Raw genomic sequence first — 10,241 nt, 5'->3', positions numbered from 1 at the left:
ATGAATGGTGTAAAAAATTTGGGACGCCCGAGGAAAACTTAATACATTATCTCTGCACTGAAATGATATACGGAGTCGAATTAGCGATATATTGTAGTTTTTTTTTAGAATAGTAGAAAAAGTCGGGAACTCCAGAGAAAGATATGGTTTGATGAAGTGAAATAAGTACCTTTAAACATTCAAATTTTCAAATAGAAAATTTCATAGCAAAGTAAGTATCATGGCAAGGACAATATATGACAGGGAAAGTGAAAAATTTTATACATAACCTAACACAACCTAACCCAACAAAAGTTGTTTTAATGCAATCTTACAAACGCTATATCGACGAATAATAACATTGTGAGGTTGCCAAATAATAATAGTACTTACTTACTAATAAATATTATGAAGCTGTAGCACACTCATAGCGTAGCACTTCTATCCAGACCAGAGTGGTTTATTTATATCATAATATGTATATGTTCTAGCCGCTCATATTAAATTTGACACTTTCTTAACCTCAATCATAATTATTTATGATTTTGACACCGCTAACAATTTGGGATTTTTATGGGATATTTGGTATTCACTCGCGCTCGTAAGTTCAATCGATGTCACTAATCATGACATTGCTTATTGCAGCTTCGTGTAGATTTCGACGTTCTAGAATAAAGTCTTATTTTATGAGATGAGTGTTTACCTTGGAACCCTTGGAAAGATTGACAAGATTAGCCATATTATGTATGGTTGTAGAATAATTGGCCGCATATTACTACAAATGATAAGTTGTCTCTCGGTTGCTGTTTGTATTAATTATTTAATGAGCTCATTTAATTTTCCATTGTCATTTTCAGACAGCATTTAAATTAAGTTTATATTCCTTGTCAATGGAGCACAACTAATCGAACCCGAATCCACCTGCAAAAGTCAAAACCCTTCCTGCTATGACACAGTGGTTGTCTCATGTCTATATGTTTAAATAGAAAATTAGAGCTTTAACATTGTACCTACTTCATTAACATATTTAAAATTTCATTGTGCCTTTATAACCCACTAACATTAAAATAAAATTTGTACAGATCTCGACATATATCCAGAAAAAACATCAAAAATGGCTGAAGTAAATTTTGATGCTTGGGATTATGTAATAAGGATATTAATGATCATTATTTCCATTTCAACTGGAGTCAACTATCGATTTATTGGAGGCAAACAGAAAACTACTCAGGTAACTTATCTTTGATTTTTTTTGTGAGTAGAGCAACAGAGCTCATCCTTCTGGAGCCACTGAGACTATGCCATCCCCAATTTGGGTATGATTTGAGGCTGAAAGTAGTGGGGAGGGAAGTTTATGGGGAAGATGAAGGTTGGCAAGTACCTTGCTATTTAGATCTGGTCACCAAACACGACCAAAGCCATCATAAGCATTGTTTCGATTCTGAATGGTAGTTTTTCACCAGGGCGATAATATAACAGATATAGTATAACAGTCTGTTGGTTATTAACCCTTTTACTGCTGAATTTCAATCTGATTCCCTGTGCTTGAGTTGGCCTCTCAGAAGCTGGGCGTACTGTACAGGGCCCGCAGATACTTTAATAGTACACAACTGCTCACCCTGTACAAATCGCAAGTGCGCCCTACTGTCGAATTTGGCAGCCATCTCTGGTCTGGAGCCCCAAAATACCTGAAAAAAACCCTTGACTCTGTGCAGAAACGGGCGGTCCGTTTGATAGATTCCCCAATCTTAACAAACGGACTGCAATCTTTAGAGCACAGGCGTCAGGTAGGTATGCTGTCCTTGTTCTATCGGTATTACAATGGAAGATGCTCTGAGGAACTAGCGTCATTGATCCCTCCGGCACCGGTGCGTAGTCGGGATACACGCCAAACGCGCGCCCAACACTTGTACACAGTTGACACTTGTCACATGAGAACGGGTCGCTTCTACGATTCGTTCTTAAGTTCAACAGCTCGGCTGTGGAACGAACTGCCAGCCTCTGTGTTTCCTCCCTCCTACAACATGGGACTCTTCAAGACCCATGTTCACTCCTTCCTCTCCACAAAAAGACCCTCCACACAGCATCCCCAAAGATGACATAGGCCCTGAGGGAAATTATTTTCTTCAGGGCCTCCTGTGTGGAGTAAATATAAAAAATAAAAAAATAAAAAATTAAAGAGCCAACAAATAGTATTTAAAATTCATGTTAATTCATACTTCACATAAGAAACACAAATATTTATTATATGGATATCAAACATCAAGAATGCTGTGAAACACTGAAATTATTACCAACGCACTTCTCTTTTACATACATAATTTAAAAAAACTATATAGTTTACATATGTGTGTACTTAAATGTCCATACACGGGATATGCAATGATGGAACAGCCCTGTTTATCATCAAATTTAATAAAAAATTGTCCTTATCTGTTCAACATAGGAAAGCAGTTTTGAAATTCAACACATTATTTAAAAATTGTATGTTTTTAACAGGGGTGTTTAATGGCCGATATGAACATGTCTTTTCTGCCGGTGAGTTCCTCTCTGATGGCCTCATTCATTTCGGCTATCACGCTCTTGGGAGTGTCTACGGAGAACTACAGCTACGGGACTCCGTTCGTTGCGATCAACATTTCTTACGAGATTGCCACCCCCATTGCAGCCTCTTTATACCTACCAGTATTCTTCAAACTGCAGAAAATAAGCGCTTACGAGGTTTGTATGCCAATACTACATTACAGATAAGTTCCCATAATGTATTTGTTGAATTTGAAATGATATAATTTTTATTTCACTTTCATCTTTTTTAACTGAAAACACTAAAGTTTTTGAACACATTAACATGATCACTTACGGTATTTAATTATGCGTATTCCGGTGCTGTAAATCAGTTAACATTTTTTAGTGAGAGTTTTGTGATTTTAAGTTGGATAAACATGAGTATTCAACATTTTATTACTTATGCTCTACATACTCAGCATCACTTTGGAGTAGAGTGAACGCTTCATATTGTCCTGCTGGTCGATACCGAGGTGAGAAGAGAGGACGTCGATGGATGTGTATGTGTTCTTCCAATAACCTTATCCCTTGTTACTCATATTCCTGGCATTTCGGCCTTCGAATTAAACATATTGTCCTATTCAATGAGGATAGTTTCGGGAAAGAAACTTTTTTTGAGTTATTTCTTTATATATTGACCATGCATGGTAATGTCGTAATAAAAGCATCATACGGACCATGGATCATGTTTGCAGGAACAATGTCGAACAATTCTTGGTCAATTGATGGATCTGGAATTTCTTCCAAAATTATTGGATGAACCACTTCTGGGCGGATTTTAATGCCAATATTGGTGGGAGAAGTGGAAAACGCAGAAATTAATAGATTTTTTGCTAACCTGTGAGCCATATTTTTCTTATTACCTTTGTAACTTTATTTTATTTCATTTCCCAGTCCCAGACCTCAAACTTTTGTTTGTTGGTGCCCGAATACATTGATTCTAACTACTTGTAGAATAGAATGAAAAGCACCGTCGTCCTAGTACCTACCTTGCAACCAGCTTGTTCAACTTTGTAATTTCTTTCGATGAAAAATTACCAGCCTTGTTCATTAAAATGTGATAATATAAGCATTATATTACTAAGACCATGTCAATAAATGACAACAAATTTTTACTTACAATATTCAGCCATATTTAAGGAAATTTTTTGCACATCCTGGCCGTAACTCTAGGTCCCGCACTGGCATCTATGATTGAGATTTTAAAACAATTTTGGGTGTTAACGTAGACATATATACAAATTCAAATTCAAAAAAATATTTATTGCACAAAAATACTGAGTACAAAGGGTGTAGCTTATAGGTTACATCCTATTTCTTCCAGGTAACCCAACAAATACACATTATATTACATAACCCAACAACTACATGTTAACAAATGTATGTAAATAAAAAATAAAAAAAAACAGAGGTATTTAAGGTATAAAATAAAGTAATAATACAGTAAATAATAATAATCTTTCTGTTAAAAATGTAGTAAAAGTAATAAATACTTGGGCAATACCTCTATTAACGTACTCATTTGGCATAATTAAATGGTCTAATACAGATTTAGATAACTTAGAAAGATTAATTAGAACTACGCTAACAAAGTTTAATTGCCATCATCCAAATTCAGCTATAGAATGAGTTAATTTACCTAGAAATTTAGAAGGTAGAGGTATAGTCAAAATAACTTCTTTGAAACATAATCAGGTAGAAATTAGATTCCTGGTCAAATAAAATTTTACACGCAAAACACTTCAATTATCTCAACCAAACGTATGTTGACAACATTTCGTCAAACAAATGGTTGAGTATTGGAGAGTTGAGCACAGAAATAGAAGGATTTATGCTTGCCATTCAGGATAGAGTAATTAATACTAAAAATTATAGAAAGCATATAATCAAAGATACAAATCAAATTGATGATTTGTGTAGAAAATGTTTGGCTTTTCCGGAAACTATAGAACATATTATATCGGGATGTTCTATATTAGCACCGTCCGAGTATACATTTAGGCACAATCAAGTTTTAAAAATAATTCACCAAAATTTGGTAATTAAACATAACTTGATTGACTGCCGTAATATAGTACCATATTATGAATACGAACCAAATTCATTTTTAGAAAACGAATTTTATAAAATATATTATGATAAAACTATACTAACAGACCGGACGATTAGTCATAATAGAACCGATATAGTTTTACATGACAAAATTAAAAAAATAACTTATATCATTGATGTCGCTATTCCAAATTCCTGTAATATTAAAAAATCTGTTAATGAAAAAATAAGAAAATACACAGATTTAGGAAATGAAATAAAAAGAATTAGGCATTCTCAGACTATAAAAATATTACCATTCCTTATTTCGGCTACTGGCATTATACCTAGCTCTCTCATTAAAAATTTAGGCGTATTAGATCTATCAAAAAATTTATATATAAAGATGCAAAAGTCGGTCATTTTGAATACATGTAGGATAACGAAAGATTTTTTAAATATTTATGTTGACGGATCAGTAGGATTTATAGGCCCTGTTAGAAGTTTTACCGAGCCGAACCCTCTGATATGAAAATATCTGGAGTCGGTGAATTATTTTCCCATTTGATCTCTCGTGAGTTGACATGTTGTTCTTGTATTGTTTTGTATTTATTTTGCTTATATAATGCACTTACATAATGTTGATTGACTAGATGATCATTTGTGGAAAAGTGTGTGGAAGATCGGAAGTTTAAAAAAAATAATATAATACAGTATAAAATATTAACAGGAAGAAAAGAAAATATATATATATATATATATATATATATATATAGGTTTATGATACGGCACTTTGTACATCTTAGCGTCTGCAAATAACCGGAACTATTGGATCATTTCGACTTACTTGATCATTGAGCACTTACTTGATCATCGACAAATTGAGATTTAAATGCCATTTTAATCGTCTCGGCGAGACGAGATCAGTGGCATTTTCAACTCAATTTGATGTGACAAGTGCGATTTTCGTGAGCATTAGATATGCTCCTATATGCGATTTTATCTCAGATATTCAACCTGACTTTGTTAATTATTTCTATCGTATGTTAAACTAACTTCATTGATCTCAAAAAGCGACGTTGCCATCGTTATTTGTGTCAAACGCAGGTGTACAAATAATTTTCTAAAGTAATTAAATGTTTTAACAATTGTATGCAAAAATAGCCTCTAAAGTAATATTATTTAGAGCTTATTATCGTACGACATTGCGTATTGGTCTAAACAATATTCGAAAGGAACTATAAGGCTCAAGAATTGTATGCAAAATTAACCTCTAAAGTTATATTATTTAGAGCCCATTATCGAATGATGTTGTTTGCTAGCACAAGGCTGGTTTGTTTGTATTGGTCCATTTGAAGCTAGCTTCAGGTTAGTTTTCTGAAACACTTAATGACTTGTAACTGGCTAACAGATAATATTAAATATTACCGTTATTCAATGTTCGTATATCACGAATCAGTTGACAGGTTGATTTGTTTTTGCGTTTTATTAGCTTTATTACGAAGGAGATTTAATAAAATCTTTCAGCTTTGCGAAATGGATTTTAAATACGGTAAGCTATTACATATTTCTAAATAGGTAATAACCTAAATTGTAAAATATAGAATTAATATAATAAATATAATATTAACAATTTTAATCTATGCTTATCAAATGAGTACAGAATAATTACCGTATTTTATTATATAGGTCATGATTTTTTTCTTTCTTTTTTGAGAACCCAAGCAGTAAAATTATTTTGAATAATAGATATATATTATGTATTAACAAAATTCAAAAAAGCTAACCTAACAACTTGTGGTAAAAATGTCAAATCAAACTAAAGCCATATTCCTATACTAAAATATGCATTTAAAAGCATGTTTTGTTTTCAAACAGTTGTTTCTTAAAATAATTAAGTTAAAACGAAGTTTTACACGTCGGATAATCACCTATTAATTTGTTCATATTCAAATTAAACAAATTCCTTTGTGGAAATAAAATTTGCAAAAACAGAAAACTGCAGGTACATATATGTATGTTTCAATGTGTTTGTTCTTGATATTTTATAGATGTTCCAAGAACCAGTGATTTACGTACATCAATAAACAGTACTGACGACATGATCTCGTCTTCACCCTTTTCGCTAATTTCCAAAGGACAAAGTTTAATCATCAGCAATATGCAGAGCATACTGGGCGAAGAAATTAACCATGAAACTTCCTCAGATTCAGGTAATATTCACTGATAATAATCTGAAATATTACAGAGCTACCTTAGCTTATAGTAAATTGTTATAGGTAATATCAGAAATGCTGCTAATTAAATATTCCGTTGCAAATGCTTAATTAGTCTGTTGTTTTGTCATTATATTAGGTTAGGTTTCATATTTGTGCACATGACTTACTTACTACATTGAGATATTATTATTGGATAAATATATAATATATTATGCTTTATTTTAGAAACCAAAACTGAAGTAATGTTAGAAAGGAGTCCGCCGACGTCCGAAGATGATGATTCACTATACAAACCGAACAACGTTACTTCTTCGATAGAATCAGGTATCTACAGAAAACATGTTTAATACTCTTGAAACAATCAATACGTAACATATAATTTGATTATTATATGGTCAGAGGTGCGGCCCAGAAAGCCGAAGGTCCGGTGCGAGTCCCAGATGTGACCGTATCTTTTCTGTTTCAGATTTTAGATTGAGTGATGCTAATATTGTCTTCATTTAATTAAATAATTTAATTTAATTATAATTATTTTAAAAGCAATAATTATTCGCCTGAAACACTCATCCACATTGAAAAATCTCCTGATAAAAGATATTTTATTTATTTATTTATTTATTTAAACGCCCATAGGGCTTTTACAGATAATAATGTACATCTTTATTTATTTATATATTTTTTTAATTATACAGATCTTATATCTTATATGATAAATATATGTTATACAAAATAATATAAGAAAATATCCGAGTTAACAAAATATAGGTACAAATAATTGAGATTTACATAACGCCAACGGGACTCGAACCCGTGTCCCCTCGATTTCCGGTCGACAGCTCTGACCACTGAGCTATGGCGGCTTATCGCTTATCCGCGAAATAATTCAATATATACTAGTGTTTCATTCAACAATGACTGCTTTCTTATAATTTGAGGTTTTACTAATTAAGTTTAAAGAAAGCTAAATAATGTATTGTTACTTTTTAGATATGAAAATTTCCAACGCCGATGATGAGCAACATCATTTAGAGAAGCAGGAGGCAATCGAAGTGTCATCGACTACAACTCGAAGCACTATTTCTACTAGTAAATGAGCACGAGTGCATGACCGTAAAAACTCATGTCCATATTGTACTAAACTGGTAACGAACATACCTTCAATTTCAACCTTTGATTTAGCGTTTGACCCTGTGCATTTTGATGTTTTTATTAAAGCCGTACAAATAAATAGTGGTTACGATGAAATTACAGGTTCTGTAAAAAATCCTAGCATGTCTCAACGACTTTGTACAATCTTTTATAGCCGTACAAAGTCGTTGAGACATGCTAGGAATTTTTACAGAACCTGTAATTTCATCGTAACCACTATTTATTTGTACGGCTTTAATAAAAACATCAAAATGCACAGGGTCAAACGCTAAATCAAAGGTTGAAATTGAAGGTTTCTGTTCTTTAATAACTATATACACCTTGGCTAAATCCCTCATCTTCGATGTTATATGTGTATTCAAATGGTGTTCCGTGTGATTACTTAATAATAAAGACCCATATGAACATATTAATGGGTCAGACATTGCTATTTTTGCAATATTTTCATTTTTAAATACATGAAATATTTGAGTTTCTTAGAGATTCTGAAATTTCAGAATTGTCTGGGCATAATAATATAGAAGATGATTTTAGTACTCTAACACGATCATGTGGATTTTTCTCAGGTAACGTACTTTTTGTACATTTTAAAGATAATTACCTCTGTTTCTAAAGGATGAGTTGAATTTGCATTTTCTGGCTGTTCTGAAGGATGAGTTGAATTTGCATTTATTGTAGTGTCTGTAAAAGTTGGTTTTCTAAATATTTCAAAAGTATGTTTATTATTATTCTTTCCAATTGTTAGATCTAAAAAAAATATTTTACCTTTGATCTCATGTTCGACTGTGAAGCAGATTTTATTATTAACAGTGTTGGCCCAATTAATAAAGATATCTAATTGACGGTTGGTGCCTTTCCAACATATTAAGATATCGTCTACATATCTGACATAGTATATTATATATTTAGCTAAGGGAGACTTTAGAATAATATTTTCAATATGATCCATAAATATCTCCGCTAGAAGTGGGCTTAAAGGGGATCCCATGGGAAGTCCGTCCAATTGCTCAAAATATGTATCATTAAAAAGAAAATAATTTGTTTGTATGCAAATTTTATGAGCTGGAATAACTCTTTTCTTATTATTGGGTTGACATTAGATTGTTCTAGGATATTTTCAATTATTTTAAGGCATTCTTTAATGGGGATGTTGTTAAATAAGGATTTTACTAAATAAGGAAAATTAATTAGTTGAAAATGAATGCAATTTTTTTTTTAAGTGTGATTTATTTCTCTATTTTGTTAAACTCTGATAATGTCAGTTTGGTATGACGTTTTCCATATTATTTTAAACTGAAATTATGTAAAAATCATTAATTAATTATTTTTTAAGTATGTTTTATTTCAATCGATTTTGCTATTATATATTTTGTTAATATCTGATAATGTCAGTTTGGTATGACGTTTTCCATATTATTTTAAACTGAAATTATGTAAAAATCATTACTTCATTATTTTTTAAGTATGTTTTGTTTCTCTCGATTTTGCTATTATATATTTTGTTAAACTCTGATAATGGCAGTTTTGTATAACGTATTGTATATTTTTTAAACTGCAATTATGTAAAAATCATTACTTAATTAGTTTTAAAGTTTGTTTTAGTTCTGTTGAATTTCCTAATGAAAGTTTTTAAAAATGTCTGAAAATAAATAAATTAAAATGTGAATTTTTTCAAATTTGTTTTTATTTTACCAAACAATGAATTTGTGCAAAATTTTATTAAAACACAAGACTTGTGCAATATGTGGCTATGGTAGATTATACAACAGCTACTGCCGGGTACATTCCAGAGTGGAAGACGTGACTGGTAACCCCATGGGGAATGGCGACCATTCAGGAAAGTATCTTCTAATCTATTTACAATTTGGTACTGCCACCCCGGGAACCATTTATTGGATAACTACACCTCTGCCATAGGTCACCCCAAGTGGTTTGGTGACTGTGCCCGGGTTCATGGGGTGAGGTTTGCTCGGGTCTTGGCGGTGGATGTGTCCTCCAGCTACGTGGAAGGCCGGAGAGACAGGTTGAGGGAAACCTTTCAGGCAGAACTCTTTGGGAACATCGTCTTGCACCGCAGTGGGAGGGATGGATTCATACGTCCGTCACTCCTGGACCCACAGACCACACCCACCCACCCCTTATCCTTCCTCTCCTTCCCTTCCTTTAAAATACCCTCCACACAGCATCTTCAAAGATGACATAGGCCTGAGGGAAAATATTTTCCTCAGGGCTTCCTGTGTGGAGCTATTGTTAAACAAACAAAAAAATGGCTCAGTAACATAACTAGTTCGAAGGTCG

The 10,241-nt window shown here is 32.7% G+C and overlaps 1 protein-coding gene across 2 annotated transcripts; it reads left to right on the top strand.

Annotated features, from left to right (window-relative positions):
- Window positions 1-5,573: 5,573 nt before the first annotated feature.
- Window positions 5,574-8,004, top strand: LOC149409326 (uncharacterized). 2 transcript variants are annotated; one of them, XR_016305180.1, is made up of 4 exons: window positions 5,574-6,127; window positions 6,627-6,788; window positions 7,020-7,118; window positions 7,782-8,004. XR_016305180.1 is itself a non-coding variant. In XM_089649853.1 (3 exons), exons 1-3 carry the CDS (start codon window positions 6,677-6,679, stop codon window positions 7,886-7,888), a joined length of 318 nt encoding a protein of 105 aa, XP_089505979.1. In that variant the 5' UTR covers window positions 6,510-6,676; the 3' UTR covers window positions 7,889-8,004. The 2 variants fall into 2 exon arrangements, 1 of the variants encoding a protein (XP_089505979.1); XM_089649853.1 differs by lacking the exon at window positions 5,574-6,127 and having other exon boundaries at window positions 6,510-6,788.
- Window positions 8,005-10,241: the final 2,237 nt, after the last annotated feature.

The sequence above is a fragment of the Hesperophylax consimilis genome, chromosome 31 (genome assembly GCF_061612785.1).
Source record: "Hesperophylax consimilis isolate HC1 chromosome 31, BYU_Hcon_1.0, whole genome shotgun sequence".
In the NCBI taxonomy this organism is placed as follows: domain Eukaryota; kingdom Metazoa; phylum Arthropoda; class Insecta; order Trichoptera; family Limnephilidae; genus Hesperophylax; species Hesperophylax consimilis.
The sequence above is the reverse complement of the archived record's forward strand: the minus strand, read 5'-3'. Positions and strand labels throughout refer to the sequence as shown.

Bases quoted from the DNA above. Each gene is read 5' to 3' on its own strand.
- LOC149409326 (XM_089649853.1), top strand. From the start codon at position 6,677: ATGATCTCGTCTTCACCCTTTTCGCTAATTTCCAAAGGACAAAGTTTA. The intron at 6,789-7,019 runs GTAATATTCACT...GCTTTATTTTAG, and splicing joins TGAAACTTCCTCAGATTCAG to AAACCAAAACTGAAGTAATG. The intron at 7,119-7,781 runs GTATCTACAGAA...GTTACTTTTTAG, and splicing joins TACTTCTTCGATAGAATCAG to ATATGAAAATTTCCAACGCC.